We start from the raw sequence: 19,647 nt of genomic DNA, 5'->3' as shown, positions 1-19,647 counted from the left end.
TTCGACGATCGGTCGACCGCTCGTGCTCCCGCTCCTGTAGAGACAGTCAAGTCAGTCGTTTCGAGGCTGCCGAGTTGACCGGGTCGAGAGCCGTGGAAAGCCGCGTCGTTCTCCGGGCTGTGTGTCTTTCTATCTCTCTCTGAAACCATCATTTCTCTCTCTGCCCGTCCCTTCCTTTGTTAGCCACCCCATCGAAATTTCGAGGACGAGAACCATGGCGAACACCACGATTCTGACGATTGTACTGCTGGCGGTGATCCGTAAGTTGAACGTAGCCGTTTTATAATACGTTTAGAACAGAACTGAGACGTATTCGAACGAGACGTTTTTCCGTGAATCTTTAAACAAATCTAATACTGGCGAATAAAAGTACTAAAAGACGATAATTAATTATTTATTTTAAGTATTAAAAGCAATGTTGGTTGGTGCTCCAAATAAGTAATTAATTGCTGTCTTTCGAGACAATCAGCTAATATTAGATTTCCGTGAAGAAAGGGGGTAAATGTCATGCTCCAAAAATAAATGACGGATTTTTATTGTGGGACAAAGGTCGTTTTTTTTTTGGAGTCAGTTATTAGCGAATAATAATTTAAACTCGTGTTATTTTATTTGTTAAAAAAATATTGAGAGATATATGCGATAATATATTATTAAAGCCAGAGCTTCATTTATTATTCTGAATAGAAACAGTATTTTATACGTTAGTCCGATAATTAGAAATATTATTGAGATGAATGTTCGTTCATAGAAATATATTAGATATATTTCTCGGTCTCAAGCGACAATATATGTGAAGCAAACCTAGTTTGTTGACAGCTTATGTTAGTTCGCTTATGTTAGAACATAACAGCCGTTACGTTCAGGCAGGAGAACATAAATCACCGTGCGAGAATGATCTTAGTCGCTGGCAAGCAATTCGAAACATAGCTCCGCAAAACCGAACGTTGTGTATCGATCCTATTTTAAAGCCGCATCCTGTACGACGGTGAGTCTGACACTCAGCAGATCGTGATATCGAGATCTGGAGTATCTTTCTCGACCGCGACGTCGTAAAACGTGGCCTCGCCTCATCGAAAAACCAAACGTTCCTCTAATAGACGTATCGATTTTCTTTTTTTGTCGCGCTGCTTCTCCTCGCCTGTCTATCAGAAGAAAGAGCTTCTCCGAGTGTTAAGTCGTGTGAGTAAGGTAAAGTTTACGTTCGGGGGAAGTTGGGTGGAGTTTTCAAAGCCGACACTTTGACGTAGTCCTGTGTTCGGAATTCTTTTCAGTGATGCGCAACCTTTTAGTGAGTCATTTTCAAAGAGCCATTTTTTTAACAGTCATTTTCAGAAATAGATCAAATCTTGCAGATCGCATAATGTTCATTTTTTGTTTGTAAAAAATAGAAAATGTTATTTTATATTTTCGATTATGAGGCGGATTATTAAAAATTCACAAGCAGGTCGCAGTTGCGCATCACTGCTCTGTTCAATTTTACAAGTGGAAATCAGATAAAGTTCGAAAAATTCTCCCACGACGAGACAATGAAATCGATGTGGATCATTGTAAATCTGGACGAGCGAATCGCTCAGCGGATCGTGACTTTACGACCGAAGCTTTTTATAGATCACGTCGATTCAAATATCTTGGCATGTTCGACGTCGCGACGAGCAAATGAATAATTTCAATGGAAAGCTATTTCTTCACGCAGAACAGAAAGTTTTGCAGTTTTGATTAGCTTGCGATATACATTGCCTCAATTAGAGATAAGCAGAGCGAGAGATTATGGAATAACGAGGTCTGAAAGGAATATTGGCAGCAACTTCAGTTAACGCCGATTGTAATCAATTAAGAGGGTCAAATCGAAAGTAATAAACAGTTTTTTTTATAAATTAAAATTTTATGTTATTGGAAAACCAAGCAAACCATTTTAATCTACATTTTAATTTAATTAATTTAATATTTTAATCCCATTTCTTCATATATATTTTTCTCGCCATTCTGGAAGTTTGAATATTCCGTTGTAGAAAATTTCCTTTCGTCCTAACTGCTAACGAAGTGATGCACTGCTTTGTGGATGTATCGTTGGCCTTACATCCTTCACTAAACCGAAGAAGGTAATCTGAGGGTGCCGAAGCGAGACTGTAGGAGGGATATGAAAGAATTTCCTACCCCATTTTCTCAATTTTGTGTGAGGTCAATGAACGAAGTTGGGACCGAGTATTAGTGTTGCAGGATGATCTTCCTTCCAAGAGAAGGTTGGCCAACGTTATGAAATGATGGAGGCAATCCATAAAATAGCGCCACTGTCGTCGGAAGAAAACAGAGTTCCACCGCAAGAGAACATTCAAACTTTTAGAATAGTGAGAAAGAAATGTATAAGAAAAGGGATTAAAAATAAAAGATTGTAGATTAAAATGACATTGATTTTTTAATTTAAAAAAATCCTAATTGTTGCTCACTTTCGAAAGATTGAAAAGAAATATTCTAAATTTTAGTAAATCGTTTATTTAAATAGTACCAATTAATATTTACTAAATATAATGATGTATTCATTTGATGCAAGAACCATTAATTTAATTTAATAATAATTTTTTTATTGATTAATTATTTATTTACTGTAAGTAAATGTTTGGCACTATTTTCAAATAAGTATTTATTAAAGTTTAGTACATTTCTTTTCAGTGTATTATCCTCGTAAATTTTCTTTCACTCACACAGCTATCTGCTGTTACATCATAACAGGATTTCTCGAGAGATGAATTTAATTTTTGCCGTATTAACTCTTGCAAACTGAGAGAATAGTTTATAGGATTTAAAAGAAGTAAAACGATGACATATAATATATCCTCTTCATCTCAATCCGTCTCTCAATCGATCGCTAATAATAATCTCTACGGTGACGCACGTCGGTCGACATATATATCCGCATGCTCGATCAGCCTTTAGCATCTTACATTAAATTAGCCCTTAATTTTACCCGTTGCTTAATTGCGCAAGGAAGGTACAATTAATCCCGGGACACACACATAGAGACAATATTTACCGTGAACGACTGACGCGCGCCGCTTCCTTCCGTCCGTTTCTTTCTGTTTTTATCTTCATATATGTAAGTAGGTCATAAGACATTTATTACATATTTTTTTCAATTTCTTCGTTTTGTTGTTTCAATTTCTTGTTTCCTCTCCGAGAAAATGCTTGTCTCTCATTTCTGATGTGCAAATCGACTGATCTGTCAACGAAACAATTACGTAATCGTTTGCTATTCAAGTGAGAACAAATATTTTTCAAATACATTTTCTCGTTGTGTCAACACCTGTCGCTCGAAGGGAGGGCAATTGGTACTCTCAAAGCATACGATCCGATAGCTAACATGACTGTTGCTTATAAAGCGTCCGCAAAAATAGATTAACGCCGTGACCATGGCGATGGTGGCATGTAACTTACATATCGTGCAAAAATAGTACGAAAATAAACTGTTTTTAGCACACCTTTGCTTGTCCTGTACGCCCGCGGTTTATGCGGTAAGCGCACAGGAAGATATAAAAATAACAAGGCTAGTGTAATTTCTTCTAGTCGGAAATTTCGATCTCAAAATTTCAAAGCAACGCAATAATGAAAAACGTAAGTTACCGTATAAAAATAGGATGTTTTTCTTTAAGACCGAAGAATATGTATACTTTTTTCGAGGACACTACCGATAAAAAAGCCGCCTGACACACGCGAACAATTAGCGTATTATAGTTATCATTTACTGAGTTATCATTTATTTTAGTTTCGACCTGGTTAGTTTCTAGCTATTTGTTTAACCGGTTCTTCCCAATCAATATTTTCTGACCACTTACTGTGGATAGTTACAGTAAATTCAAAATGGTAAAAAATTTCTGGACATAGTAACCAGTTTTATCTAGATATTTTTTTACTTGAATATACTGTTAAAAATCAAAGGAGCAATGGTAATCTGATTCCTTGCGTTACATAGCAGTTTGTTAATTTTGAACTTATGCGTATCAAAATGTAAATCAAGTCATTTCTGTGATTAATTTTGAAGTAAACAACGTTCACGTTAGTGTATGCAGTTAGGAAATAATAAATGAAATTTAAATGAAATTTAATATATTTTTTTTAATTAAATTGTTTAATTCCATTATTTTAGTCCATTAAATTAATGATATACAGATTAGGAGCAATGGTGACTTATAGAAATAATTTTAAAAAATTCAAATTGGATATAACTTAATATTATTTATAGAATTATTAATAGTAGTGTAGAAAAGATTAAAACTTTAGTGATGTCTCGTTATAAAAATAAATAATAAACAGAATAAACAGCTAGGTGGCAATTACAATAATTTAACTGTTTATTAATCTTGCATATATTTATTAAATTTACAACTTAAGACAATTGTACACGATTTCAAAACGCTCGATTAAAAAATGCTCGTTTCGAGCGGAAATCTCGTTATGATTTGTACTATAATAAATGTCTCAACATTATATATAATTATAAATAATTCATAAACAATATTGATTTATTACGTGTCGCAAGCCATTATGGTTATACTTGCGCAGGTATAAACATCAACGTAGAAATGATAACAAATGTTCGCATATTACATTTCGTTATAACAGCAAAACACATTTACTAACAATAATGAGAAACAAAAATTGCTTTGGTCATTGATTATACAAAGTGAATGGAGGGAATACAATCGTCGTAAATAATATTATTATATCAAGACGCTAAACAATGAAGAAAGGCACAACAAATCTCAACATTGGATTGTGATGTTATTTTTACGTAGCGTGTTGTAAAGGAATTTCACGACACGGTGTTTAAACTCCTGAATTCTTTGCAAATTAATTATCAAGGAATACTTATCCGAAAAGAGAATAAAATCTTTTTAGTATCACGTGACTATATTATAATTTATTCATTGATTCATGTTTTTTATCATTAATCATCGATAAAGGAAATACATTTTGTATGTAGAGATATCTATAGGCATGAAGACAGAATTTCTTATCTGAAGCAAAGGAATCGTGAGTCATTGGTCGTGATATCGTCATTTAACGTTACCTGCATAGAACTCGCTCGAAATAATACAATCTACATGAAATGGAAAAAACTGCTCTGATAAAAACGTATTTATCCGTGATAAGCGAAGCAGAGCACTCATCGTTTGATTGTATGCTGCAGCTATAGTGCAAGTACATTTGCACTTCTCCCTGTATCTGACGAGCGTGTCCGAGCCGACGTGAATTCGACTGAGATATAGATTGGAAATTTTCTCCGGCTTCATAAATACGGTCATTGACTTTAGCAACGTTAACGAATCGATTATGTGAATCTACGCTCGAACGTAAACTATTGAAATCAGAACGCAATCGTTGCGTGAGAACCGGTATGGATCATTGAACAAAAAGATTCTTTAGAAAAAAATATAAAAATGTTTTAAATGCTCCTTTTATGCAAGCTTATTTAAACAGTGCAACAATAAAACGATGAAATGTGAATTTATTCAATATAATCTATAATATATATAATAGAAAAAAATAAATTTTTTCTATTTTTTGCATACAAGGTAAAAATGATTTAATGTTAAATTATCCGTACTGTCTCGGTTTCCATCTAGTTGCAATCGAAAAAGAATCATTGAATTTATTATTACGCGTGTATAACGTTTGAATTTGTCGAGTAATCATATCTTACATAATTAATCGGATTATTTGATAAAGTGAGATTTAATATCAAACACGATATCAATATCCTATACGTGTCCGAGGTCAAATTCCAAAAACTTTATCAAACTTTTACATTCGAAATCAACAACCAAAATTTTTTGTTTAGTCTTAGTCGATCGATTACAAATACTTCTTATTTTAATTTTTGTATTATATTAACATTACAATATGATACAAGCATGAAGTATTATATTAACATTACAATATGCAAGCATATACAGGACACAGCATGTACTCCGAAAATCAATCGATGTATCTGCAAGTTAAATTAGTATTCGTCGTGTTACTCTACAACAGTATTGAATACATTGTGTCGCGTAAATTCGCAAAACGTTGCATTGAAGTTCATTGTAATTGCGAATGCATATTAATCACAGTTAATATCTGCTGATGCCAAAGTACTTCTGATGCTACCAGAATCTTGCGCGAAAAAATTCGATAAATGTTGGAATAATTAAATTTCACTTTTATTAAAATAAATTAACTTTCATCTTTATTTAACTCATCTTTATCTTTTTCTTATTCTTAGAACTAGAAAAAGATAAACAGTAAGTAAAATCGAGATAAAGTCTACATTAATAGAAATGGAGAATTAGAGAAGGACGCGCGATATATCACACTTTACTTAAAAATATATACTTGTCAGTTTAAACAGCTCGAAGTGTGACAAGTCAGCTATTCATCGTACAGTATGTATTATTCGTTTATCATCAATTTAATAGTACATTTGTGTGGTCTCATGACATACATAAATCATTCCTTGACAGTTTGTGTCATGGAATCATACTTAAAAAAAAATCTTGTTGCATTAATTAGAATTTTTCCAGATTCAACCAGACAGATACAAATCGGATTCTTACAGATAAACCTATCAAACATTCTAGTCGAGATAACCATACATTCAATTGCGATAAAACCCAAAATTCTGATTCATATGATCAGAATTCGTCTTATTTGTACTTCTTGTTGATGCCAGAACATTTATCTTAATATAATAATCACACATTATACAGTTTATAATGATCTTTAATACCTGAAACTTTATTTCTCGTCTTGGAAGGTAATCAAATATCGATTGAGTCATCGATTACTATATTATATGAACAATTATTTAAAATCGAGAATTTAAATACATTGACTTCGAAGAATACAATTTAAAGATAAAAATTAAAAAGCTATATGACTTTTTTCTGTTTTCCATTTACAAAGATTAGAAATACCGGATACATCAAAAAAGTTTTTAATTCTCATGAAAGTTTCAGATAATTCGCGACCTAATGTGATTCTCCATAAAGAACTAAACTAGCTGACGCGAAATTCCGTTACGCAAATCCGAGATATCAAATTTCGTTCGAAGTTCCAAATTGCTGTTCTCAATCGGTCGATTCTCACCTTAATCGAGACTTAAGTTCCGCGGTAAAACGCGGCCATAAGTCACGCTTTGTCAGCTGGCTGACTATAATTGTAAGGCAAAACCCGCTCTCGGGATCCGCCTCGCCGGCGAAACAATTCGAGCCATCGAAAGCGTGTTTTAAACGGAAGAGAGATCGGCAGTAGTCGCGGTTATTTGCAAACTCTGCGGGGCGTAGTGACGCGTGAAAGATGCTTTTATCAGCCTACGCGGACATTGGATTCTCTTGTATCGCGAAGCCGTAGGCGGCCACGTCGATGATGCTCGTTCGCGGGGTTGGAAACCCGACTCAATATCCCCTGCATCCTCGTCATATCCTTATGATAGGTCACATCAGTGTACAAGCTAAGAAAATACGTACCGCGATAAAGCGTCGCTCGAAACGTTGCACAGCTGAAAGACAGCCGATATACCGTTCATGACATTTGACATTCTCCGATGAGACGAACATGATAAGATTCGACGTTCGGTTTACAAATATCGAAAGTCTTAAACAAAATTTCACGCGGAACAGGAAGGAAATATTTTATAATCATTTCATTTCCTACATTCTAAAAACTATCAGTGTGGATTTAACATCCATGCAGTGTCTGGTATTACCTAATATCAACACCGCCATAGTGTGAATTTAAAATCAATGGTATTAACTCCAACAATGAGAACTATACAGATATCGCTATTTTTTAGAATGAGTAGTTTTTCGATCTTCGTAGAAGAATACGCTTTTATCACGTTACATATTAAGGGGAATCTTATTTTTTGGGTAAAAAAATCATTTTTTTAACGGAATCTGTTAGTTTAATATTTTAAGAATATCTCTATTTTGTATTGAAATTTGTAAAACTTCTAGAGATATGAGCTATTACTGATCGAGTGCTCAACCGAGCACCTGGCTGAACGCAGGTATAAGATTTTTAACGGTTGGCAGCTGCTCCAGTTTTGTTTTTAGTACAAAGGGTCAGGTCAAGTTAGTCTAGTTGTGTTATTCAACAATAAAATTTTCAGTAGTCGTTTAACCTCCGAGTGAAACTGACGCACACGGAAATAAAGAAATGGATCGCAAACATTCACGGGACACGCATGAACGTGCTAGCAGACCAAAGAAAATAAAATTCACGGTAATATTCACGGGTAATATTCACACTCGGGAAACGGATACTTCATTTGCAAGTACATCAGCAGAAAAATGATTCAAAACTCAAGGAAATTATAGTGGACTCAGGTCACGGTTATTGTATCATCGCTTTCTTGTTGCGGTCTTTACTGCAATTTCTCAATTTGTTATTTGTTAAGAGTGCAAAGAACAAGTTTCGGTGAATCTAATGCTCGAGGTTTAGGTTTTAAAATAGCAGTTCAATGCAAGTGTAATATAAAATATATAAATTCCTGTCCTTCGATAGACAATAAATCGTATGATATAAATAGAAGATTTGTATTCGTCATGAGATTGGGCGTTGATAGAGAAGATATAAATTTATTTTGTGGCCTCATGGATTTATCTCAAGATAGTAACTCTTTGTACTATGCTGCTATGGAAAATATTTATATTGGAGCAAAAGCTATTTTTGATATTTTGAGAAAAAAGTAGAAGAGGAAAAAATTAAAAATTCTGAACAATGGTAAATCAATAACTGAGATAATTGTTTCTAGTGATGGAACGTGGAAGAAAAGAGGCTTCAGTTCATTATTTGGAATCATGATACTTATTGGAAAATATATAAACAAAGTGATTGATCTCCTTGTAAAATCTGCTTATTGTCATATTTATAAATTATAGAAATCTATTATAGAATTATAGAAATCTAAAACTCCGGAATATGAAATTTGGAAAGAAAATCACACAGAAGAATGTACTGCAAATCATGATGGATCAGCTGAGAAGTTGACGCCGTAAAAGAAATGTTCAATCGTCAAATGTTGGAAGTCAAGTATGCTTATTACATTGGTGATGGAGATTCTAAAACTTTTATAGCTCTATTAGACAATGATCCTTATGATGATGATTTACAAATGAAGGAAAAAGAATGCGTAGGACATGTGGAGAAGTAAATGAGTTCACGGTTAAGAAATATAAAAAAAACTCATAAACTTGGAGGAAAAAATAAATTAACTAATAAATTAATACAAAAATTAACGATTTATTACGGATTAACAATCAGAAGACATCCAGATTCTGTTGATGACATGTACAATGCTGTGTGGCTATATTTTATCACGACATATTAGATCTCGACAGAGATGAAAATCCATAGCATGTATTGCCCAGTGGGATCAAATAGTTGGTGTAAATGGCGCCGAAAGTAGTAACACTTCATGAATTCGATCACGAACCATTTCATGAAGATGTTCAGCAAGCCATAAAGCCAATTTTCGAAGATTTGTCATCACGAGAATTGTTATAGAAAGATGTTTGGGTGGTGAAACACAAAATAATAATGAGAGTTATAACTCTACAGTCTGGCAATTCGCGCCTAAGCATCTTCATTGTGGAGCAAAAATGATTGAAAAATCGCGGCTTATTTAGCAGCCGGAATTTTTAATGAAGGCTTTTATGCTGTTATTAAAATTATGACAATGATAGAAATTATAGGAGAAAACGCCAAAATATTTTGTAACGCGCGACATCAACGCGACGGACTCTTGAGACTACGAAAGAAGCTCGAATAAAACGAAGAAACGACCAGACGGTTCTAAATTACTTCTATGAAGATGAGGAAGAACTATTAAAAGGCCTCTGGGATAGCAGAGTAGCAAAAATAAAATGTAAGTACTTGATATATTTACCTAAATTAAACTTAAAACTTTAAATGCCGTTTTCTCAAAACAGTACTTTTGCGAGTGGTATGCACGATATTTTTGTAATTACTCAACTGATTATCTTTATATTTGGCCTGTTCAGCAAACATTACTTTATCGTTTGATGAACCAGAATATTGATAAGTTACACATTTTCTTTTAATTTTTAAAAAATATTTATATAATTTAAATAAATAATTCTTTATGTAATAAAAAAATGGGCGAATTTTGACAATAAAATTTATAGTTCTAAGTTGAAAACTCACCAATTCTGCTAAAAAATTTTTTTTTTTTTTTTTTTTTTAATTTTTAATTCATCAAACTGAAATTATGTATGTATAAAATAATATGTCGTTTGATTTTTATGTTTCAGATTACTTGAAGATTAATATCGTGCACATTCAGTGGACGACGAACTTTGCGGGACGTCATATTCCATCATTAATAACTTTCATATTTATTATTAAAATTTAATAAAAGAAAAACTAGAAGTTATTCAAACATAAATAAAAACATGATAGAAATTTTACATGATCGATTTACTAATTCCTTAAAAAAAAATTCCCAAATTTTGTCATGTTTTTAACCAAAATAATAGGATTCCCCCTCCAATACAATGAGAACTATACAGATATCGCTATTTTTTAGAATATGTAGTTTTCCAATCTTCATAGGAGAATATACTTGTCACGTTATCATGTTTCATATTAACAGAGAACTATTAGTTATTTTCTCGATTGGTTATTTCCTTGTTGAATATCGTTTTTTTCTTTTCTTTCTAACGTATAATTTCTCTATACGTAAATATATATTCTCATCACAAAATACGAGGATCATACTGAAAGTAATAAGCAATCATTTTTTATAAATTAAGATTCTTGTTAAAAACCAAGTGTCATCTTAATCTACAGATTTTTTAATTAATTTTTTACATAATTCTCATTTCTATATGTACTTTTTTTCCACCAGTCTTGAATATTGCCTTGCGATAAAACTCCATTGCAGCTGCCTGAAATCAGTGACACTGCTTCACAAAGCATGTTGTCGCCAATGTTCTCCTACAGGGAAAATTGTCCTACAACACAATGCTCGACCTTCCTGCGACCATTTCACTAAAAATCGAGAAAACGCGGTAGAAAATTCTTCCTTTTTTCTTACAATCCTGTTCTGGCAGGATCTTCATCGATTACTATCTTTTTCGTGAAAAACTAGATACAAGGCCAACGTTACAGGATAACAATCTATAACTGTCTTTGAATACGAACGGAGATCTACCGCAAGGAAATATTCCAGAATGGCGAAGATATATACAAAGAAATGAAGATTATAGAAAACTAAACAAAAGACCGGAAATTAAAATAATGTAGCTTTTCAATAACAAAAAATTATAATTTATAAAAAAAATTGTTGCTTATTACTTTCGGTACTACTATCGAATATTATTCATTACTATAAGGAATTTAGTCTCAAAATTAAAATCAGTCAATGAATCTCAACCAGAATTTATACTTTCAATTTAAACTGATTCGTTATTTCAAATATATAATGGATATTTCCATTTGTAAAAAAATTTTATTGTAGCGCACATTATATTATAAATAAACAAACATAGCATGTTGCGTATGTTTTGTTGCAAATTGTATATTATAGTATGACGGCAATATTTAAAAAGTTGTACACTTCCGGATTAATAAAGATACTTCGAATACTTGTTGTGACGTAAATATTTTGATACATAAAGTTGCATCAATTTGAACGTATTCAAGGTGCATGCAAGTCGTATCATTTGTTTATTTGATTGTTTATTTGAGAAAAGCAGCTTGATCTGACAGCTTGACAGTTTCACATTTGACATATATCGATAAAGCTAAGTAAAAAGACAAGTAATAGATTATGCAATTAGAAAATTATGAAATAATAGATTCAAGATTTAATTCAATAATTTTGAATTTTTAAATTGGATTTAATGTCCTCTTATTTATATTTTACGCAAATCGCATAAATTATAATATGATGAATAAGAATTTCCAGTATACATGACCGAGAAAAATATGTAATCGAACATGTGAAAAATTGAATAGAGAGAATGTGAGCTTGCGAGACTGTAAAAAGTGTGTACTTTGTAAAAATGAAAATGCTTGACAAAGACAGTTTCAGTAAATTAATTAATAAACAAGTACAGAGCACAAAATGTAATCTTATAAGAGGATATTTTATAGTATTTTGCAAGAATTTAATATAAGAATTAAATCTTAATTATAATTAAGATTTTATACCATAAAAATGTAAATTCTTAAAAATCAGTATAAATAAGAGAATAATATATTGAAAATAATAATATATTGAAAAAAAATTTGGAAATCTCCGTTATATCGAGATATTTATAATGATTGAAGTATAATCATATATCAGATATTTGTAACATCTAATATATGTGCTTATATCACATTATGTTATATTTTGAAACAAATGTTTATTCTTTTCACGTACTAGAATATTCCTTTTAATACGAAGAAACATGGTTCCCGGAAAACGTAGTGCAATGACGTGTCCTATTATTACAAAACATTGCATCTTGAACGAACAAACAACTAACTATCCGACCGAATAGTTTGCTTCGAAAAACAGTCTATCTGATTGCTGATTAATTGAAATTCTAATGAAAATAGACAACATAATTTTCTGGTTGAATCTATTATAATTCTAGTTGAGATAACTAGAAATCTGATTGATTAGAATTTCTAATTCGTTTCACTTTCAATCAGAAATTTATGTCAGTGTGAGCTCGGTCGAGGTCAGTTCAATTGCCTCGATCCCATAACGTTCGGTCACGTGAGCGAACCTCGACCGTTGGTAACAAAAACGAAGACCCGCTTAAGATTTTCCCCCATAGTCAGACCGGTTTGAACACAGTATGGTCTCTATGTGAGATCGCCGGGCCGGAAACGGTCGTTCCAAAGACATTGTAGCGGCGATATGTATGGGTGCGATATGTATATGCTGTTGGAATGTAGTGGAGAGTTCAGATTTTTGGCAAGAACAAAGTGTACGGGTAAATCCAATGTTTTTTTCGAGTAATTCGAATATTTAAAAAAGGTAATATTCGAAAAATTGCTACTCTAAGCATAGATAACGAGGTAACTCAAAATAAGTCATTGCGTGAACAATTCAAGTACTATTTGCTGAGTCATTCTCTTAGTATCGTATGTCTAAAACACATAAAGGTATTAACTCTCCGTAGAAACGTCATTACATTAACCTGGGAGTGCCCGCTAACTTTATTATGGTACATTGTTGTGTCATTGTTCAAATGCAATTCACTTACAACAGTTCTTCCATAAGTAAATTAAGCTCGTTATTGTTATGTAGCGCATTCTCTCTACAACTCTCCTATAAATAAAAATATTTTTTAATTTAATGATGTTTCTGTACGTATATTGTTTTCAAAATTCTTCTTGTTCATTAAAAATTTTTATAAAGAGATAGATCAGATCTATTTAATTTTAGCTGCGGAGCCAAAACACAAAACCATCAACGCAACAAAAATCAATGTAAGATTTCGGGGACTATAAAACGTGTCTAAACGACACTTATCAACCCTTTAGAGTCTCCGAAATCTTACTCATATTTATCATTTTTGCATTGATGACTTTGCATTTTAGTTCCGCAGCTAAAATTGAACAGACCTAATCTATCTATTTATAAAAATTTTTAATTGGGCAGGCTTGAGATAAATTATAAATATATATATATATATATATAGATTAGAAAAAAAAGAGAAAAAGAGAGAAGATATACACTCGTAGTATTAATGAATTAAATGACGATTATTAGTTATAAAAAAATGCAACGGAAATGTACGAACAAAATGCTGTTATTAATGTTTAAAAAGATTGGTTCAACATGTCTTTATTGTTTAGGATGAGTCTAGATTCACCCCATGATCGTTGGACTAGAAACGAATCAGCCAGAATCATCGGCGCGGCTGTATGGTTATCGATTTTTCATGAGACTTTTTTTTTTAGAGAAGTCTATAGAAAATAAATTTCGAACAACTTAACTAACGAGCATACCTAGTAATTTAATCATACCAATCTGCGGACTATGTAGGAAAAAACCTGAAAAAGGAATCGTCGCAAAGTTTTTATGCTTTAGTTGCAAGCTGATAATAGACAAGGAACAAGCACTGCCTTCCAATCGTAAGCTGATTAGCCTGAAACTTTCTTACTACAGTCAATATCGGCACTAGACTTTAAATGACGCTCTGGCATTGTCGAGTATAACGCGTCTGCAAAACTTTTGTTATAATTTTCTTTCTTGACGATAACAGAAAGAAACTTTTAATTTATATTTATAAAAGCCAAAAAGTAATGGCTTAATATTTATGATTTTATTGCGAAACTTCTCTTCTTTTTCTGTGAGAATTCTCGCAAAATTAAAAAATAAAAGCATAATTCGTTTTTAAACATATTTTCCCCCATGATGCAACGGTTGTTGGTTGTTTATAAAAAATTATACTGTCAAAAAGACTCGGTGAGAAGACCAATCTGCTCGAGAGAGGTCACTCGGCGTGCGCAAAGTTTGCTTGCCACATGGCCCCTGAGATATACCGGAAATGATCTAATCCACAGGGGAAAAAGAACCGTGGAATTCTCCACAAATGCGCAACGACATAAATTGCAACGCAATTCCATTATTAATTCATTCTGACTAATGTGGTCGCAGCTTTGTATGTAACTTGCTTCTGTATGTATCCATGCTATCAAGCAAATTAAAGCAGAGAACAAAAAAACACGAAAGAGTTGCCGGAAGAAATAATGGACTTGTTCGTGTTGCTTGAAATCCCCAAAAATTGTTGGACTTATTTAATATGAGATAAATATACGGGATGTCATGATAGAGATCGTAGTAACGTTTAAGAATACATTCCTGAGATCATTTTGAGTCAAAAATCTTCTAATATCAAAATGTGAGATTATAATAATTTTTTAATTATAAGCATTTAAAGTTAGCGAATCGTATCGCCTAAAGTTCGTTTAGGTGATTGGCATTTTGCTTTGTATATCTTAACGCGCGAACTTTAAGCGGTATATAATTCGCTAGCTTTAAATGCTATAATTGACAACTATTATAATCTCGACATTTTGGTATTAGAATATCCCAAAATAATCTTAGGAATCTAAGCGCTGTTACGATCTTTACCGGACACCCTGTATATTCGGATGTTGAAGAAAAAAAGCAAAAAGTGCAAGCAACGCAAATAGACCTAATATATCTCAGTTGCTCTCAGCGAGATGATCTCTTGGATTCGTTCTCATTGATTACGACGGTTTTGTAATGCTATTGGCTGGATTGGGAGCTTCTCGAAACGAACGTGACAAATGAACATGATTATCGATCGAACGGCATAATAGGAGGAGCAGAGAGATGGAGTTCTCGGTCGTCTACGTTTACGGTCACCGCGCCGCGCAAGGAATTCTCGAGTTCTCGCTCAATTATGGAGTGAACCACGAGTCGAATATTGGATCATAGGTCAGGGCGGTTTCGAGGATATCGATAGGGAAGGTCAAGTCCGTCTATCGCGCGAATGTGAAACACGACTCTGATAATAACAGTCAATGGGTTTCTTATGTTTCAGAGACTGCCATGTGTAACAACTGCTCGAGTATATGCTATCCAAGCGAGTTCTTTCCCAATATCCAAGGCAATCTCACGAAAATCACTTGGGCACACGGTGTCAACAGCTTGACGGAATTGGACAAAGCACTCGCGTCAGGTAGGTCGCTCGGCGATTGCAACTCACGAAGCGCGACCTGGGCTTCCTTTCGTCCTTCGTTTACTGTATCTCGAGAAATGGAGAGACAAACGACGCTGCTCTGGTTACTATCGCGTGTTCAAATACTACAGCTTTACCGGAAACGTCGGTATCGTCTGGAAGATTTCTACGCGCGTTTCTACGCGCGTGGTTTCATTAAAAGATTCTTTGAATTATATATAAAAGAGAGTAAAAAAATTAATTTGGGACAGAATACTAATAGACATAATTATACGTCATTAAAATACTAGCTTTAAATTAAGCTAACTTCAAATTAAACTGCATACGTTTCTCTTAAAGATATTTGACGTGGCTTTAATGTAAAATGTTCCTTCAAATCTAGATAAAAAAGAATTTTAAAAAAATTTGATTTGGGACAGAATACTAATAGACATTATTATCATTAAAGTACTAATTTTAAATCAAGCTTCTCTTCAAATTTCAATTGGATATTTAAATACGGTTCGTTGCATGTCGAGAGTGAACATGTATCGTTAATAATTGAGCGGACTTATACTGCGGATGATATATGTTATTTTTCATCGCTTTTTATTCAATTTTCCGCTCTGCCGACGAAATCTGTAACTTGGGAGATTTCAAATAAAGCAACGTTGCAATCTCATATTAAATGCAAAACGATGTACACAAAAGTCGACATTCGAGAGATAATTTCTGTGGACATTATTTCGAACGAAATTTGCTTTCACGACACAACCACTCGAGAGTTAATATTAATATTAACATTATTTACATTAATAATATTGCGAAGGATAATAGTAAGTACGATAAAATTTTTTAAATGATTGCCAATGTCACCAACAGACAGTGATATATAGCTTAACGATATTTAACCGAAAAACAATAACTGAAATTGCAGTAATATGAAACAATTTAGATATCTAAAACAAAACTATTTGCAAATGACTCGTGGTAAACTTAATATTGATAATGAGAAATGCAGTCGAAACGTAACTTCGAGGAAAACGTTCGCATTTTGAAAGAATGCTAATTTACCGCGAGTTTGCGACTTCTATCGACTTCTATGCGACGTCAACGTATTATTAGTTAATGAACTACGTGGCATTTTGCACAACTCTAGCCTTCAATGTTGGCCGCTTTTTGCTTTTGTCACTTTCATGGATATTCCCATATATGAATATCGTCCGATTGTGTGCGTCTTTGTATGCACAACCCGCATCCGATGGCGCGTATTTTTATATCGGCGTGCTTTAAATAATAGCGGGATGTCCTTGAAAAGTATGCATCCAGAAATATCGACAGCCAAGGAAAAAGCTTCAACATCGTGATGTCTGCATCCCCCGAGATTTCTTTCAAGCGCTTTCACGAAGCGCGATTCCGTGTATAAAATATAAGTCATATCGAGATTAATCTCACATTTTTCGACAGCCGTCTTTCTCTCTGACATGCGCGCATTTCATATCATGATTCAGGATGGATGCAGTATAAGTTGCAGTATAACTACCTTATAACCGGAAATTTCTTTCGACTTTGCACTTGGAAAAAAAGATCCAAAAGAAACTCTCGAATTTAAATTTTCTACCTCTATATATGACTGGATCTTTCATAGGCAAGTCATTTGTACACAGTCACGTTCGACGTGGAGTTTTCGAAAAGCACATCCGTGTCTCGGCTGAATCTCAATGAGACATCAAGGTAGCCAGTGGTCGCAAACGGAAGTTCGACCTTCGTTGTTCAATTTAGCGACTAAGCGCGTCGCCTCAATGATGAAAATCGTATTAAAACCCAAAATCCGTCACGTTGATTGTATATCCATCGCACGTTTCTAATAAATCTCCCACTGTCTTTTTTATTATGTTCATCCCTCATTCGAAATCCTCTGCAAAAATCTCCCTCAAAGCGCGATGGTCACTTTAATACCTGCAAAAAAGGGATGCCTGCAAAGGGACATCGAACGTCCCTTCGTGCCATAAGTCTTGAACTAACGTGAGTCTATCGCCGCGCTTTTGGTCTTGGCAAAGCTAAAATTTTCGGTCGTTCGAGTGTTAGCACTGACGGATGTATGGATCGGACAGTCTTCCAGCCTCTTTAGGCGTGATCGATATTCGCCACACGTGTATGCACATACCTGGAACCCTCCCGCCCAATCGGTCGTCTCAACCAGGCTGCTGCCTCACACTCTCACGCGCACACAAACACACGTACTCACGAACAACCGACTTTCCTTTTTAAAGCGGATATCATGATGCTGGAGGGCGACGTCATAATGGGGAAACATATCGCCACCAATGCCACCACCGATAAAATCCCGATAATGGCGCATCCACCAGCTACGGAAAGTGATCTATCGCTCGAAGAGTTCCTCAATATCAACATGAATAATGGTAGCAAGGGCATCAAGCTGGATTTTAAGTCTAATGAAGCTTTCAATAACAGCAAGCCTATCCTTAGAAAGTTTCAACCATCCGTGCGTATACTCATAAATGCATCGCTTAATTATTTAGTATGTACGTAATTACAACATGATAAATAAAAATATATTTATTTGTTCAGCTTAAGTGTCCAGTTATCCTCAATGCAGACATTCTTCGTGGACCAGTCAATGCTACTAACCCTCTGATTAACACAACAGATTTCCTGACAGAAGCTAGTAAAATACCAAACTCTATTCTCTCTATCGGTTGGACAACCAAGTAAGTAAACAACTATTAACATGCACTATCAACGAACAGAGTAACAGCAGTTTCTAATATGCAACCTTGTAATTAATCAGCCGTATAAGCAAAGAAATATATGTGACCCTCACCGCACAAGATCTCTTATAAAAAAAGGAGTTATAAATATAAAGTCCCTGAGAGAGGAGATAATTTAACTTAGAGCGTTCTAATATGAAATATATTGAATGCACGTCAATATTAGAGACGTATATTATAACAAGATTGCTTCAGCTCGGTTTCACCAATGTAATGTTAACTTTATTCTCTGTTCAATTTATTCTTTACTTTTTTCTAATTTTAAAAAAAGATAAATAGAACTGAGCATAAATCTTAATTGGCTGAATAAAATAAAGAAACAATTTTTAGATTTAACAGCTAAAAAAATAATTTATACTATTTGCATCTACAAGATTTTAGTAAAATATAATGCTTTTATAAACATAATGATGTGCACAGATATTTAGCACATTTACGCACTGAGAAAAAATTTGTTTCATTTAAATAAATTAATTTAGCTCATCTTTATTTCTTTCGATGATAAATGTACATATTTAAGTTAAACATATTGTATTTGACTTGTATACATTACTCAAGGAAATAAATAAAGATAACTAAATTAATTTAATCAAATAAATAATTAATTTAATTAAATAAACAATTTTTTTTCTCATTACAAGAGAATTTCTTTTTTGTTAGATCCATTATATGTTAATTCATTCATTACAAAGCAATCAAAAGCTAATTTTAATTTTCACGGCATGATGTGTGATAGAAATTCAGCAATTCGTCAACATTTTAGATACGGAAAGGAATACAACATCACCGAGGGTCGATATAACATGAAGCATCTCAAGAAGATGGTCGAAGTTGTAACAGAGAATCATATCAAACTGCCGGTAACTTATCCAGTACGAGCTGGTCTTGCAACGAATGATATCGATGGTATGAAGGCGTTATTGAAGAATACAACATCCATTACCGGTAATGCAACCCTAACAATCTGGTCATTGAAGGACGATTATGTCGATGTCGCGAAGCTTTCGAAACTGATCAAAGAATTGGGAACCGATAAGGTCTATCTCGATGTGCCAGAAGACTTGAGAAACCAACTCAATCTCTCAAGCGCATCCACGATGACATCCGCAGTAATGATGAATTTGATCGCGTCGCTGGTGTTTTTGGTCCTATCAAGGATGCTGTAA

At 33.7% G+C, this 19,647-nt stretch overlaps 1 protein-coding gene across 1 annotated transcript; it reads left to right on the top strand.

Annotated features, from left to right (window-relative positions):
- Nucleotides 1-214: 214 nt before the first annotated feature.
- LOC105626019 (protein FAM151B) lies at nucleotides 215-19,647 on the top strand. The gene is made up of 5 exons (XM_012207328.1): nucleotides 215-260; nucleotides 15,573-15,710; nucleotides 17,963-18,195; nucleotides 18,282-18,421; nucleotides 19,245-19,647. Exons 1-5 carry the CDS (start codon nucleotides 215-217, stop codon nucleotides 19,645-19,647), a joined length of 960 nt encoding a protein of 319 aa, XP_012062718.1.

Source organism: Atta cephalotes, assembly GCF_000143395.1.
Source record: "Atta cephalotes unplaced genomic scaffold scaffold00004, whole genome shotgun sequence".
NCBI lineage: Eukaryota > Metazoa > Arthropoda > Insecta > Hymenoptera > Formicidae > Atta > Atta cephalotes.
Note: the sequence above shows the minus strand (reverse complement) of the source record. Positions and strands in the feature narration are given on the sequence as shown.